The sequence below is a fragment of the Tupaia chinensis genome, unplaced genomic scaffold, assembly GCF_000334495.1.
Source record: "Tupaia chinensis unplaced genomic scaffold, TupChi_1.0 Scaffold000018_1, whole genome shotgun sequence".
NCBI lineage: Eukaryota > Metazoa > Chordata > Mammalia > Scandentia > Tupaiidae > Tupaia > Tupaia belangeri.
Genome location: NW_006159448.1, coordinates 1864273 through 1880693, shown reverse-complemented (window position 1 = coordinate 1880693; position 16421 = coordinate 1864273). Strand labels below are relative to the sequence as shown.

Genomic DNA, 16421 nt, shown 5'->3' with positions numbered 1-16421 from the left:
GGAAAGAGTAGATGAGGGAAGTCCAATTATAAGGCTGTTAGGGTAATCCTGGTACAGAATAGCTTGGATTATAGAGATGGCAATGGAAATTGAGAAAAATGTAAGCCTGAAATTTCACCCTTCTTATCCCTCCTCCTTCAATTACTTAATTCATCTTTTAACCAAGTTATGTTATGTGCATATGGCACAGAAGATCTAGGCTACCATTTGGGGAATTTTTATTTTCCATCAGAAATCCTAAAAAATATAAGTTATTGCCTCACTTGATACTATCCTACTTGATAATTATAAACATTTAAAATGTTTTTTTCTTTATTAATAATAGAGTATGTGTGCACACACATGAGAATGATAATGAGAAAGAGAGATATGAGCAACCCCTCCCACACACAGGGTCTGGCCATGTTGCAATCCATGTTCTTCAGTCTTCTAGCCTATTGGATCTTGGGCACTCACACAAATACATGGCGTCTTGTCTTGTCTCTTTTCTTTTCTTTTCTTTTCTTTTCTTTTCTTTTCTATTCTTTTCTTTTCTTTTCTTTTCTTTTCTTTTCTTTTCTTTTCTTTCTTTCTTTCTTTCTTTCTTTCTTTCTTTCTTTCTTTCTTTCTTTCTTTCTTTTTTAAGAGAGAAATTTTCCTATAGGGCGTGTGTGTTCCCTGGAGAGACAGAAAGTGAGAAATCACCTCCTGGGGGGGATGGACATACCATTATCCCTTCTCCATTCTCCTCTTGGGATTTTGGGCACTCATGCACACTCACCTGCTGTGAGTTTTAAGCCACTGGGACTGGGACTCTAACTGTGGTTGACTATGTGGGAGTCCAGCCTTATAACCATTATGCCATTTGCAGTCTCTCATGGCTTGTTTCTGACTGACTGAGCAGGGTATTGGGACCATAGCTGCTATGTGGGATCTGGCTTCTCTTGAATAGTGTATTAACACTATGCCAAGGGGCCAGCCTGATAATTATATATTGATAATTGTATTGATAATTATTATATGCAATATTTGACAGTGGCCTATTGCATCCTTAGTTCCTGAAATTTTGTTGGTATACCTTATGCTCAGTTGGTATACCTTATGCTAAGCCTTATCCATTCTGGAAATGTTCTTTCCCTCCTGCATCTTTTCTTCCTCTTTTTTTTAAAAAAAATTATTTGTTCGTTTTATTTTATTTACTATTATTATTATTTTAAATTTACTGTAGGGCACATGCACTCACCAGAGAAAGATGAAAGAGAGAAAGAGAGAAAGCAAGCTACCAGGTCCAGTATTTAAACTGTGGTTGGCCATTTGGAAGTCCACTGCCTTTACCACCATGCCACCTGCTGGCCCCATCGTTCTCTTATTAATTATGACATTTTTTTTAAAAAGAGTGTTATTTGTAGATGGTATTTTATATTTTTTAATGATCTCTCTTTTTCTCTAAATTTAACTTTATTTATTTATTTATTTATTTATTTTTAATTTGACCAGAGAGGGACAGAGTGAGAGAGAGAGGGAAAGTGAGAAAGCAGGCCACTGGGTCCAGGATTCAAATTGAGGTCGATCATGTGGGAGTCCAGTGCCCTTAACAACCACGCCCCTTTTAATGATCTCTTTAAGCTTCTATTTTAGTTTATGCTAATTACATGGATCTTCTGCTATTGTCTTCTGAGCTATAAGTTAGAATCACATGAGCAGGCTAGTGTTATTTTCTTCAGGATTTTCCTTTTGTTTTGCTTTTCAGTGAGGTTCATTGATCCCTGTTTAGTGTAAAACACTATACAAAGTCGGTGAATTCAGGGACTTGTAGTAATTATAATAACTCCCATCCATTATTCATGAAAGTGGTTTATGTGTCAAATAAGTTTTGGGGGAGTAATGAGATTTGTACATTGATTAGTAGTAAAATAAATATATTTCACATCTTTCAATTTTGATAAATTCCTCCATTTATTTGAGTAGGATAAATTTTGATGACACTTTGCAAGAATTTATATTAGAAAGTGTTAGAATCTAAGAATGAATTGCCTGTAGGTGGCAACATACTTAAAAAATACTCTAAAACTAAAATTGTTTCATCTGATAAAATATCAACCACCTTAGCAGTTTAAACATATATATATAAACTTTTATTGACACAAATAACAAACTTTTCATTTATCTTCATACCAACCTATGAGCCTCTAACGTGTTCAGAAGTTGCGTCCTTTCATTTAGTAGGGAACCACAGATGACTCACCTTCTGTGGGGCTGTCTCATGGGCAGAAGAGGAAATCTGAGTTATTAACAATTAAAGCCTGGGGAACAGTAGGTCCTGGACCTGATGTCTTGAAACTCATGCCAGGTGCATGTGCATGTGTGCCCAAAATCCTGAGCGGAGATGGAAGAGAGGGGATTGCTGGGTGGCCATCCCTCTCTCTGTCTCTTTCTCTGGCAAGCATGTGCACCCTATGGCAAGCATGTGCACCCTATGGCGAAATCTTAAAACAACAAAACAAAACAAAACAGAATTTGAAGCCTGTAGAGCAAAGACTTAGGTATGCTTCAGGCTCCCAGAGTAAAAGCTTTTAATTTCTCTTAACACTACCAGAATAATGTCTTTTAAGGCGACAGTATAAGTTTCTGCCTAACTGTCTCTCTGACTTAATAGACTAAGACCTGGCTTTGTGCTTTATCTGCTCCTTCCTTCCTGTATTACAACTCTTCTGACTTGACCACTTCTAAAACCAGTTACTTGTTACCTAACTGAAACTGGTCTTCTTGTTGACCTTGACTCACTTCTGTGCCCGTCCGTCACCTGTCTTGCCCAGTGCCTGACTTCATATTGGCTCCGTGTGTGCCTGCTACTCTCCCTTGACATGTAGCCCTGCTCCATAGCTAGCTTCTCAAGAGCAAACTGTTACTTAGTACTAATACACTTAAAGTTTTTCGAAGACAGTTCGCACTATGAATTGCTGTCACAGAAAATAACACCAGGGTATGAGGTTAGGCCCATTAATTTAAAAACAGCTTTATACTATAAACCTTTCTTAGCCAGCTGTGTGACAGAAGAGCTTCACTGTGTTTTATTAACTGAAACTTAAAGCATTCTAAAGCTCTCTGGAGACTTAATATTTTAAATGTGAAATAGTTCTCACCAGCTCTTCCCCCTTCTGGCTAATAGTATACACTCAATTATGTCTTTGTTAAATGTATCATAGTCACTAAATTTCATATTTAAGTATTCTTTTTTGGTTTCACCAACATAAACAGTTTAGACATCATTATTTCTAGTTTCTTATACTATGCAAAGTATTCTTAAATTACTTGCTTTATCCACAAGCTATGTCAAAAAGTCATGACATATTTTTCTATTTTTCAATGCAAAAATATGTTGACTTTTCTGATAATTCAATAGTAGAATATATTATGGCAGCCTAAATATGATTCAAAATCAATAATACTGTTATGAAAATATCATATTTTATGTTTACCAGTGAACACCAATTTTACTTGAATCAAAGAGTATATTTAGAACTTTCATGTTGACTAGCAGTATCACATATAGTGGATTCACTTGTTAATATTAGAATATAGAACTGGCTAGCTTTTGTCTATATAAATAAGGTTGAAATTGGTACTTGGTAGTGCCTGAAAGTTTAATTATATTGTATATAATATACTAGTATGAATGAAATTAAATTTATGAGGATTAACTTCCTCTTGATGTTATGATGTAAAATATTGGAAATATTTAAATATATTTAAAAATTAATATGAAGAGTAATTATAAAATTATTACACTCATTTTCATGGGTAGCTTGTATGACTCATTTCATTATTTTATACCTATAGCTTCTGTACCATCAGAAGTTTTTATAAAATTCCCAAAATATAGTAGGGTAGCAGATCTATTTCAGAAGTCACTGAAATGAGGGACCAGCAGTTAGTATAATGGCTCTGTCACTGGACTCCCATGTAGTCGACCGCGGTTCGCATCCTGGACCTGGTGGCTTAAAACTCACGCCGGGTGCATGTGTGTGCATGCCCAAGATCTCGAGAGGAGAATGGAGTAGAAGAGATTGCGGCGTGGCCATCCCCCCTGGGGGGTGATTTCTTGCTTTCTGTCTCTCTCTGTCCTTCTGGCAAGCGCACGCACCCTATAGCAAAAACCTCTTCAAAAAAAAAAAAAAAAGGAAGTCACTGAAATGGTAATGTATTTATTCAAGAGCAGCTAATGATGTAGTGATGAGATGTTAGTTCTTTTTAAGCCTATAATCCATGTAATTTCACCTATATGCAAAAGGATTTGAAGTAGTTAAAACACTATATAACATATGTAAATTAATTATTTACAATGAACATTGATATTATACATATAATCTAATAATTTTCTTTTTTTTTTTTTGAGAGAGGTTTTCGCTATAGGGCGCGTGCGCTCACCAGACAGACAGAGAGACATAGAGACAGAAAGCAAGAAATCACCCCCCAGGGGGGATGGTCACGCCGCAATCCCTTCTCCTCCCTTCTCCTCGCGGGATCTTGGGCACGCACGCACACGTGCCCGGCATGAGTTTTAAGCCACTGGGTCTGGGACGCGAACCGCGGTTGACTATGTGGGAGTCCAGTGACATAGCCATTGCATTAACTGCTGGTTCCCTATAATCTAATAATTTTCTAACTTTAGGATTGCTTTCCAGGAAAAAAATAGATGTAGAAATTATTTTCACAACTTGAATATGTAATTCCCCATTAATGTTAATTTTTTCATCAATTGTTGCCACAAAATTCATTAAAATTAATACTCTTCTGTCATAATAGAGCAAGGCAATTTACATTTAGTTTTCTTTGTCTTTCTGTTTGTTTGTTTGTTCGTTTTGTTTTATTCTTCTTCTTACCCCCTAATTATTTCATGGCATTTCAGTGCTTCAGAGAATTTAGATGAGCTTTCTTCCTCCAGTAACTGGTTACTTAACCAGAAGCACAGTAAGAAAAGGAGAAAAGACAGGACAAGATTGAAATCTCCATCCTTGTCTGTCATGAGTACAGCAGCCCGAACAAGGCCACTTCAGAGTTTCCACAGAAGAAAACTCTACAGATTGAGCCCTACTTTTTATTGGACTCCACAGGTAAGGTTGTCTTTGGGAAAACATGAACAAATACTTCACCATCAGTATAGTTCACATGAGAGGTGGTAGATTGTACCTAGTTATTTAGGATAATTACATGTAGAAAACTGAAAACTACCTTTTATGAATGGTTTATCTATTGCTACTAGATATTAATAAAAATAAGTAGTATTTAGTGATTTAAGAATAATAGTGTATTCTTACACTGTTCGCATCCCCATTTTTTAAAAAGAGAATCCATTATTATTTTTAGATAAATTTGAAAGAAAATTAAATGTCGAGATGATTTTTTGAATGTACTAATAAGGTTAAAAAGGAAAACACAGGTATAATTCTTATATATCCTGTGAATATTTGTTCTGGTAAAGAAAATAATCAGAGCTATCAGGTATTTTTTGAGGAAGTGACATTGTTCTCATTTGTGGATCTGGTATTTGCTAGTGCTGGTGAATGCTTCTTTTCTTTCTTCTAGAATATAACTAATGTGACTTTAGATATAAATAATTCACTTTATTCAAGTAAAATATACTTTATTTATTAAAAGTATTAATTTTGAGAAGTGTATTTTTCATTTGTAAATAAAATGATGGGTATATTTTCACTGTACCTATAAACAAATTGTAATGAACAAAATAATCTCTACTTCTTGCTTTATGAAATGCTTTTTTTTCCCTTATGCTCTTAGTTTTCTTAAGAATATATCAAAGTATGGGACCAGCAGTAGCGTAATGGTCATGTTGCTGGACTTTCACGTAGTTGGGTGGAGTTTGAGTCCCGGACCTGGCGGCTTAAACTCAGGCAATTGGCATGCATGCCCAAAATCCCAAGAAGAGAATGGAGGAGAAGGGATTGCAGTGAGGCCATCCCCCCAGGGGGTGATTTCTTGCTTTCTGTCTCCCTCTCTCTCTCTGTCTTTCCAGTGAGCACACATGCCCCAGAGCAAAAATCTCTCTCTAAGGGACCAGCAGTTAGCGTAATGGCTATGTCGCTGGACTCCCATGTAGTCGACCACGGTTCGCGTCCCGGACCTGGTGGCTTAAAACTGATGCTGGGCGCGTGTGCATGCATGCCCGCCCAAGATCCCAAGAGGAGAATGGAGGAGAGGGGATTATGGCGTGGCCATCCCCCCCGGGGGGGGTGATTTCTCGATTTCTGTCTCTCTGTCTCTCTCTGTCTGTCTGGCGAGTGCACGCGCCCTATAGCATAAAACCTCTCCAAAAAAAAAAAATCTCTCTCTAAAAAAAAATTTAAAATAAATAAATAATATTTCTAAAATTAATAATAATATAATGTAGACCTTGTAATGTAAAGATTGACCTTGAATGAAAAATGTAAGCAATTTTTTAAAAATTGTGTGCATGTCAGAGAAAGAAAGAAAAAGGAAAGTGAGAAAGCAGCCTCCCAGGGGACGATCAATCCCTTCTCTTTTTTTCCTCGTGGAATTTTGGATATGTATGCACACACACCCAGCATCTTTTTCTTTTTCTTTTTCTTTTTTTAAATAACTACTTTATTTAACTTTATTTCCTTCCTTCCTTTCCTTTCCTTTCTTTTCCTTTCCTTTCCTTTCCTTTCCTTTCCCTCCCTCCCTCCCTCGCTTCCTTCCTTCCTTCCTTCTTTCTTTTAATTTGACCAGAGAGGGGCAAAGTGAGAGTGAGAGAGAGAGAGAGAGAGAGAGAGAGAGGCAAAGTGAGAGAACAAATTGCCAGGTCTGGGACTCAAACCGCATTGGTCATGTAGGAGTCCAGTGCCCTTAATCACCACACCGCCTGCCAGCCCCACCCAGCATGTTTTCAAGCTAGTAGATACGTACTTTGAACTATGCAGTCAGCTATGTAGGATCCAGTCACCTTAACCACCACTGCAGGTATAAGCAATTTTAAAACATCCAGAAAACAAAGGAAGAAACAAGTTGTAAGGCTGTTGTTACTAGTAGATTACATAATTTACCATTTGCAGTACATTATTTTAATCAAACATATAACTATGAGGTATTATTAAACCCACCTTCTGATTCAGAAATTGAAGTTTAGGAAGATTAAATAAATTATCAAAGTTCACACAGTTAGTAGGCAATAAGTCTGATTCCAGAGCCTATGTCCTTACTTATTACATTGAAAACAACATGAAAAAACCACATCTTTCATGTGCCTGAAGTCAGAAAACAGTATATTGGGGAGTTTCTCTGATTAGAGATATTAAAAAATAGATTTTAGGGACTAGCAAATGGCATAATGGTTATGTCTCTGGACTCCCACATAGTTGGCCATGGTTTGAGTCCTGAACCCGGTAGGTAAAACTCATGCCAGGTATGTGTGCGTGCATGCCCAAAACCCTGAGAGGAAACTGGAGGAGAAGAGTTGCAGTGTGGATGTCCCCACCCCCGGAAAGGGGGTGATTTCTCACTTTCTGTCTGTCTCTCAGGCAAGTATACATGCCCTGTAGCAAAACATATCTTAAAAAATAATAATAATAATACATTTTTAAAATGGGCTTTGAGGGACCAGCAGTTGGTGTAATGGCTATGTCACTGGACTCCCATGTAGTCCACCATAGTTTGAGTCTTGGACCCGGTAGCTTAAACTCACTCCAGGTGCATGTGTGTGCATGCCCAAGATCCAAGAGGAGAATGGAGGAAAAGGGATTGTAGCATGGCCATCCCCCACCCTGAGGGGTGATTTCTCGAGTGCACATGCCCTATAGGAAATCCTCTCCAGAAACAAAAAAGGGCTTTGAATGATAGTCTTGAAAGGCTATGATGGAGAGAAAGGAATCCTTTTAAGTGAGTGATTTCAACAGAGATGATAAAAGTAATGGAAAATAGCAAATAGAAAATGCCCTTACTCCTGACTTAATCACTACATTTCCTAGGCCAATAATAATTTACCTTTCTCAACTTAAATGCCTTTTTTCCTTAGGAAGCCTTTCCTAATATCCCTACTATAAAATACGTTTTATTATAGCACCATGTTTTTACCTCAGTGTACTGAAATTTGCCATGCCATTATATAATAATCCACTTTTCTTTCTGCTTTCCCATGAAATTGTAAGTTTTTAGGAAATAGAGACTGTATTTTTATTTGAATTTCTATAGAGCCTTTACCAGTACCTGTCTAACAATATGTGCTGAATAAAATAAATAATTGTTTAATGTTTTAAAGAATCAACATAGCGGAACATGGGAAAATATTTAAAAGGCACTGGAGAGTAGGAATCTATTAATGTGTGTGTGTATGTGTGTGTATTTCCTAGATTTGCCCATTGCAAGGGTATAGAACAATGAATGACATCGAGTGAAATGTCTTGTAATGATTCAAATGTTATATATATACATATATATACACACACACATACACACATATATATGTGTATATATATGTATGTGTATATATATACATATATATATATATATATAAAGTGTGGCTCATTCAATTAGAGAACTGAAGTTTTAATTTAAAGAACTATTTTGGGATCAGCAGATGGCGTAATGGCTACGCTGCTGAATTTTCATGTAGTCGACCGTGGTTTGAGTCGCGGATCTGGTGGCTTAAACTCATACTGGGTGCATGTGGGTGTGCACCCAATATCCCAAGAGGAGAATGGAGGAGAAGGAATTGCAACATGGCCATCCCCCTTGGGGGAGTGATTCCTCACTTTCTGTCTCTTTGTCTCTCGCTGTCTTTTTGGCGAGTGCACATACCCTATAGCAAAAAAACTCTCCCCCACAAGAAAATAATAATAATTATTTTATTTAACTTTATTTATTTATTTATTTTAATTTTACTAGAGAGGGACAGAGTAAAAGCGAGAGAGAGAAAGTAAGAAAACAAGCTGCCAGGTCCAGGACTTGAACCGTGTTGGCCATGTGGCAGTTCATTGCCCTTAACTACCATGCCACATGCTGACCTCTGTCTTATTAATTTTAATTTAAATAGCCACATGTGGATAATAGATACCAAATTAGCACAGGTATAGAGTAAAATTTACCCTGATAGCAATGAGTACACCTGGCACTAATATATTTTCTTCTCATACCGTTCTCCACTAAAAGGAACCAGGAATCTTTGGAGAAAGGCTGACCTCCAGGACTAGGCAGTAAAGATGTAAGATTATCCTGGAACATCTTAATGTTATCAGAAAGCAACAGTGTTCAAAAAATGGTGGAGCAAGATGGAAAAAATGGAAGCTAGTGTGAAGAGGCACCTACTGGCCAAATCTAGGACTATTTGAACATCAATAAGGATAGTATTGAGCCATCGAAGAAAACAAAATTTGGGGCTAGCAGGTGGCATGGTGGTTAAGGTGGTAGGTGCTCACAGGGCTGACTGCAGTTCTGGTCCCAAACCTGGGGACTTGACAATCATGTTGGACATGTGTGCATATGTTCCCAAAATCAAAGAGGAGAAAGGGAGGAGAGAAGGGATTGGGGTGTGGTCAGTTCCCCGGTGGATGATTTCTCACTTTCCCATTCTCTGTGGTGAGTGCACATACCCTAAGACAAAAACAAAACCAAAAAAAAAAAACTACTAAAGTCAAAAGCCCATACTAATGTAGATGGATAGGTAAGTAAGTAGATGGGTAAATAGATAAATTGGAGAAAAGGATGACTTTTCTATATCGTAGCATACTGGCTTTTAAATTTTTTCTTTTAGTATCATTAGGAATTCATGGATTTCTTTCTTTTTTTTAGATTTTTGCCATAGGGTGCATACTAGCACCAGAGAGAGAGAGATAGAGACTATGATAGGGAAAGTGAGAAATAACCTCCTTGGGGGGATAGCCGCTTCATAATCTCTTCTCCTCCATTCTCCTTCTGGGATTTTGGGCATGCATGCATATGTACCCTATGTGATTTTCAAGCCACCAGGTCCAGGATTTGAACATGGTCAGCCACATGGAGATCCAGTGTCTTAACCCCCACGCCACGTGCTGGTGATGCAGGAACATGGGGGTGCAGGGGTGATCAGGCCCACACTGCAGTGAGAACGGTTTCTTGTCCTGCGCTCAGGAAGAATTAGAGTCGTAGACACAGAGTAGGTATAGCAAAGCAGGGAGTTTATTAACAAAGCGGGAAGTTTATTAAAGGAGAAAGAAGGAAAAACAGAGCTCCCAAAAAAGGAGGGATCCCAGAAAATAGATTGTCAAGGAAAAACTGTGGCAAGGGGTTTTTGTTTGGGTCAGGAAGGACTTTGTCTAGACTTAGGTTCTAGATGGGGCTTGTGCATGTATTCCCCTCCTGACGGTATGAGGCCCATACTGGATGGGTTTAATTATTTTCTTAATTTTAGAATGGGTGCCAAGGTTATATTTTTTTTGTCTAGAAACTTTGGGCCATGAAAACGATTATCTTCTTCTTAGAATGTGATAGGGCATGGAAAAAGCCTTTGTTTTAGGTCTAAGTCATGTTGCTTAGGTCAATGACTGAGTTACCACTGCCTCCATCTCAAAACTTGGCCATTTTGTGATTCCATTTTGGGTCCATACCCTAATTATATTTTTAGGGTCCCTTTCTCCTACCTCACTGCCTCCAGTAGCATACTGATTTCAAAATATGGAATGAGTGGTAAAATTTATGAGTCATTTTGTAATCATCATAGTAAACACTAACTGGACAAGCATCATCAGTGGGTGATAAATCTGCAAGACTGAGCAGAGGTTTGATGGCCTTAAAGTGTCTTCCCCAAGTTGCTAGGGAGCATGTAGTAACAATATGATAGAGAAACAGTACTTGGCCTGAGTAACCAAAACTAGGTTGCCTGTGTGAAAGAAACAATATCACTATGTAGTTTTCTGGCTGGGGATGTAATACCTGAATTTAATCATGAGGAAGCATCAGACAAAGCCAAAATAAGAAATATGCTCTTAAAACATAACAATGGCCAGCATTCTTAAATAATATTAATCTCACAGAAGCCAAGAAATACTAAGGAATTGTTTTAGATTGAAAAAGAATACTAAAATATTGGGTCATTGGAAAAGTCATGACACATTTTTGCATAGAAAAAAATACATCATGACTTTTCTTTCTTTTTTTAAAAAATTATTTATTGAATTTTATTTATTTATTCACTAATTTATTTTAATTTGACCAGAGAGAGAGACAGACAGAGAGAGATAGAAAGCGAGACAGCAAGCCACCAGATCCAGGACTCGAACCGTGGTTGGCTATGTGGGAGTGTCCAGCACCTTAACTACCAGCCCACCTGCTGGTCCCCATCATGACTTTTCTAATGACAACTAGATGAATATATATACACAGAATTATTTATTTATTTAATTTTATTTGTTACTATTTTTTAATTTGACTAGAGAGAGAAAGAAAGGGAAAGGGAGAAAGCAAGCCGCCAGATCTAGGACTCAAACCGTGGTTGGCCATGTGAAAATCCAGCCTTTAATCACCATGCCACCTGCCAGTCTGAATAGAACTTTTCTAAAAGAGGGTGTCAAGATGTCTAATACGGGCCAGCAGATAGTATAGTGGTTATGTTGCTGGACTCCCAGATGGCCAGCCACGGTTCAAGTCTCAGACCGGGTGGCTTCAAAATCATACTGGGTGTGTGTGTGTGCATGCCCTTGGTCCCAAGAGGAGAATAGAGAAGGGATTGGTGCATAGCCAACCCCGCCAGGGATGATTTCTCACTTTCCTTCTCACTGTCTCTGTCTCTGTCTCTCTCTCTCTCTGGCACACACATCTGCCTTATGGCAAAAACCTCCAAAAAAAAAAAAAAGGTGTTTAATAAACATGAAAATGTGTTCAGAATTGCTACTTATCGAGAAAATGGAGTTACAACTACAGTGAAATACCACCACATACATCTGTTTTTATAACAGCAATTCCACCGTTAGGAGTTTACTCAGGAGAAATTGATACATATGTACATAGAAAGACTTGATGAGGTTATTTGGATTAGTGACCAATAGGATATGTATGGATATATAAGAGATTAATTATGGAAAATGGTTCATACAATTATGGAGGCTAAGAAGTCCCATGACATGCCATCTTCCTGCTATAGAACCAGAAACACCAGTGTTTTAATTTAGTCCATGACTGAAGCCCTAAAACTGGGCCTATATGGGAGGGATTGACAGACATCTGATGAAGTCCAAAAGCTGGAGAATCAAGAGAAGATGGATGGTCCAACTCAAGAAGAAAGAATCCACCCTTCCTTCACCTCTTTGTTCTATTTGTGTACTCTCTGGATTGGCTGATGTCCCTCTACCTTGGGGGAGCTGCATCTTCTTTAGTCAGTCTACTGATTGAAATGCAAATTTCTTTCAGAAACACTCATTGATATACCTAGAAATAATTTACTAGCTATCTGAGTATCCTAATTAGACCAGTCAAATCAGTAAAATTAACCATTTTAGTGTTTATAATAGCTTTATTTATTAAAGCCCTAAACAGAAAAAAAATCGAAATTCCCATAGCATACTCAGGGATATTTGTATAGTAATAAAAAGGATGGACTACTGGTAGAGCCACAGAGCTGTATCTCCCAGTGAAAGAATACACTTTTATGCTAAGTAAGGACAGACAAAACTTGGTGGTGAGAGAATTGTGTTTACTTCAGTGAAGCGAGTAGGGAAGGAAAGGGCACTACTGACCTTTCTGGTTATTGAAAGTGCTCTATATCTTAATTATGACAGTAAGTTTATATGTGTGTGTATGTACATGTATGTAAAAATTCATCATGCTCTGTATCTTCTTCAGCATAAAAGTGGGCATGCGTCTCATGCTGCATATCCAGGTAGCTTATCCCACTTGTTTTGGTCACCTATTGTTGCATAGCAAGCCTTCCCTAAAATTAGTGGTTTAAAACCATTTACTATTATCTTTCATGATTCTGTAGATTACCTGAGCAGTTATTTTTCCAGTGTTGCCTGAGGTCTCTAATAAAGTTGTAGTAAGATGGTGACTGGGGCTGGAGTCATCTGGAGGCTTGAATGGGCTGGAAGAACTGAGCCTTTTTCCCTCTCCATGCACTCTCTGGGCCTTTCAGTTTATTTAGCACGATACTCAGACTTATATTGTGGCTCATGCTCCCCAAAACACAAATAGATAATACCAGTTCTTCTTAGTTCTAGAACTAGCACAGTGCATTTTTATACACATTTTGTACTCTATAAAAAGGGCAAGAATACTGGGAGAAATGATTCGCTGGGTCAGTCTGGGAACTAAGTACCACAGTCCATTTTATGGTTCCTAATTATTGATACCTTTCTCATATATGAATGTCACTTAACCTTTCCCCTGCATGCCCCAAATATTTAGCTCCACAAAGTGTCTTAGAGTCTACGCTTTGAAATATCAAAACATAGGCTACAATTTTATTTGAAGATCTTTGGGTTTACTCTTTGCCCTGATGTAATTTATTACTATGGGCACCTTTTGCTATCTTGAGTAACTGCAAATAGGAAATAGTATTATTTTTGAACCAAGAAAATCTTCTCTATTTACTCTAAATTTTACTTGAAAATCTAACAGCCCTTTTTGAAGTTCATTTTCTTCTATCTACACTTTTTATCATAAACAGTTAAATGAAACTAATTGGCAGGTTGAACATTCTGCTTAGAAATCAAGTTAGCCAGATCTGAGTTCATTATGAACTTTTTCTATCCTCCACATTTTGTAGGTAACTTTCACACTAACTGTTCTGCAAGAACAATAAGACAAAAGAAATAGAGGTATAAAGATTAGAATGATTATTTAGAACCATTATTTGCAGAGGTTATGATCCGTTTGGTAGGTAGAATTAATAAAATGAAATAATTAGTATGCATTTTATTTTATTTTTACTCTTTTTACTAACCTGTAATGAGAAGTAAATAATAATAATAATAATAGGTAATATTTATTATTATGTGCCAAGCACTATTTTAATTTATAAATGCTATATATATATCTTATTTAATACTTATACCCTATTTTACTTGGGGAAACTGAAGCACAAAGTGGAATGAAAAGATGCACATTTTAGCACTATCTAAAATGAGTATAAGAGTTTGGTAGTTCTCTTTTGAGTATTATAGTTGTCTTAACACTGCTTCTTTCACAAATGTGAGTATAACATCTGATGTGAATCTTTTATGAGTTGTTTCAGATTGTTTCTTCCTTTGAAATCGCAACCCATGTCAGCAGTTGTTAAAACTTTACATAGATTCTAAGGCTATTTAAAAAATTTTGGTCCAAGTATCTTTTAGCTGAATCACATCTTTTGCCTACTTATTTGGTACTGGGACACCTTAGGTTATTCTTGGGGAACCAATCCTTTTTCATGTTTGATAATGTTTCTTGACTTCCATGGAGTATAACTGTATCTTTTGATCTAGAAAAATGCATTGGTAGATATAGATAAGATGTGAAATGTTCTCTAGAATAATAATCTTATGTAATTCTTAAAATGTAAATGTGGCTGGGGCCAGCAGGTGGTGTGATGGTTAAGGAACTGGACTCCCATGTGGCTGATCGCAGGTTCAAGTCTTGAACCATGTGGCTGATCGCAGGTTCAAGTCTTGGACCTGGCAGCTTGCTTTCTCACTTTTTCTGTCTCTCTCTCTCTGTCTCTGGTGAGCCCTATAACAAATTAAAATAATAATAGTAATAATAATAATAACAATCCTTTAAAAATGTAAATGTGGCTAATAGGGTTCTTTAAAATTAACTTGAAATTAAGAATAAGAAAATATCCTTATAAATCAATAAAGTTGCAAGCTATATTAAAATAAAGTCTGTTCAAAAGACAGTGAACTGGGCGCGTGTGCGTGCGTGCCCAAGATCCCGAGAGGAGAATGGAGGAGAAGGGATTGCGGCGTGACCATCCCCCCTGGGGGGTGATTTCTCGCTTTCTGCCTCTATGTCTCTCTCTGTCTGTCTGGCGAGCGCACGCGCCCTACAGTGAAAAATCTCTCAAAAAAAAAAAAAAAAAAGACAGTGAAAACACAAGCAACCAGGTGGGAGCAGATATTTGCCACATATATAACCACCATAGAACTCATGGTCAGAATATAAAGAATTCCTAAAGAAGAAAAAAATCAATCAATTAAAAATGAGCCAAAGAAAGAATAGAAAGTCAACTCCATTCTATGCCTTGTATTTATGTATATAAATATCTGGAAAGATACTCTAGAAGCTAACAACATGTCTTACTTACAACCTCATAAAAGATTCTACCCTTCCAACAAAAAAATAGTGGCTGCCTCATTGAAAAATGCAATATAAAAAATGCAAATTAAATCAACAGCACTGCTTTATACCCATCAGATTGGATAATGTTTTAAAGTATAAATTGAAAAGTTCCTTCCTTCCTGTTTTGTTTCTAACTACCCTCTCCCTAAAAAGGTAATCAGTGTTATTAGTTTCTAGAATATCTTTATAGGTATTTGTATACATACATGACTGTAATTTATACTCACATTTTAACATAAATAGTAGCATATTATATAAACTGTTCTGTACTTTCCTTCCCCCTAAACACAATTAGCAGCACCTCTAATGAATTTTTCACATCATTTTCTTTTTTTTTTATTTCAATTTATTTATTTGCATTCATTCACTGTACATCATTACAGCATACAAAATGAGATTTTCCATCCAGAGTACACTGTATATTGTCTCAATCAAGCACATCAACAAACATGTTATTGTCAGCAAACGATCTTCCATTTCTTGTTTTCTGTATGTTTTGCTTTTTTTCCCCCCATCCTTGATTCCTTATCTCTTACCCTCTGCCATCTCCCACTCTGCTCCCACACTGTCTCCGGTATCTGTTTTCTTTCTATACTGTTTTCCCCCCACATTTTATTGAATCACCAAAGACCCTAATCAATCCAAATACCCTCATAGCAAACACAGGTGACACACACACTTCCATGAACACAAGTCTAACTTTACACATCCTATAAAGTAGCACCTAGCTGGGGCTACATATCCTACTGCAGTCATTGAACAGATATATTTTTTTTTGCTGAAACTTTTTTTTTGTAACTCAATTTACATTCCTTCCCTAAGCATCATCACAGCCCACAAAATGCGATCTCTCATCTAGTACACACTGCATAGTGACTCGATCATGCACATTATAAAAAATTTTCCATTTCTAGTTCCTAGAATTATTTCCACCCCTCTTTCTGACCCTCTGTCCCTTCCCACCCTCCTCTCACACCACCTCTTGTGTCCAAAATTGTCCTCCATTCCCTTCCCACCCACAATGCATTGATCACACAATTTCCTACATAATCTAACTAATTTCAATGGTGAGTTCACTCGTTACTATTAAGAAAACCAGTTTTAACTTAAATCAAAGAAACGCCAAGGAACTTTGCTTA

At 37.1% G+C, this 16421-nt stretch overlaps 1 protein-coding gene across 1 annotated transcript in view; it reads left to right on the top strand.

Moving 5' to 3' along the window:
- The window catches only part of KANSL1L (KAT8 regulatory NSL complex subunit 1 like), a 134451-nt gene that overhangs the window by 77720 nt on the left and 40310 nt on the right, over positions 1-16421 (top strand). The window contains exon 5 of the mRNA XM_006140087.3: positions 4889-5093. Within this exon, the coding sequence (XP_006140149.1) occupies positions 4889-5093 (205 nt within the window). The remainder of the gene's footprint in view (positions 1-4888; positions 5094-16421) is intronic.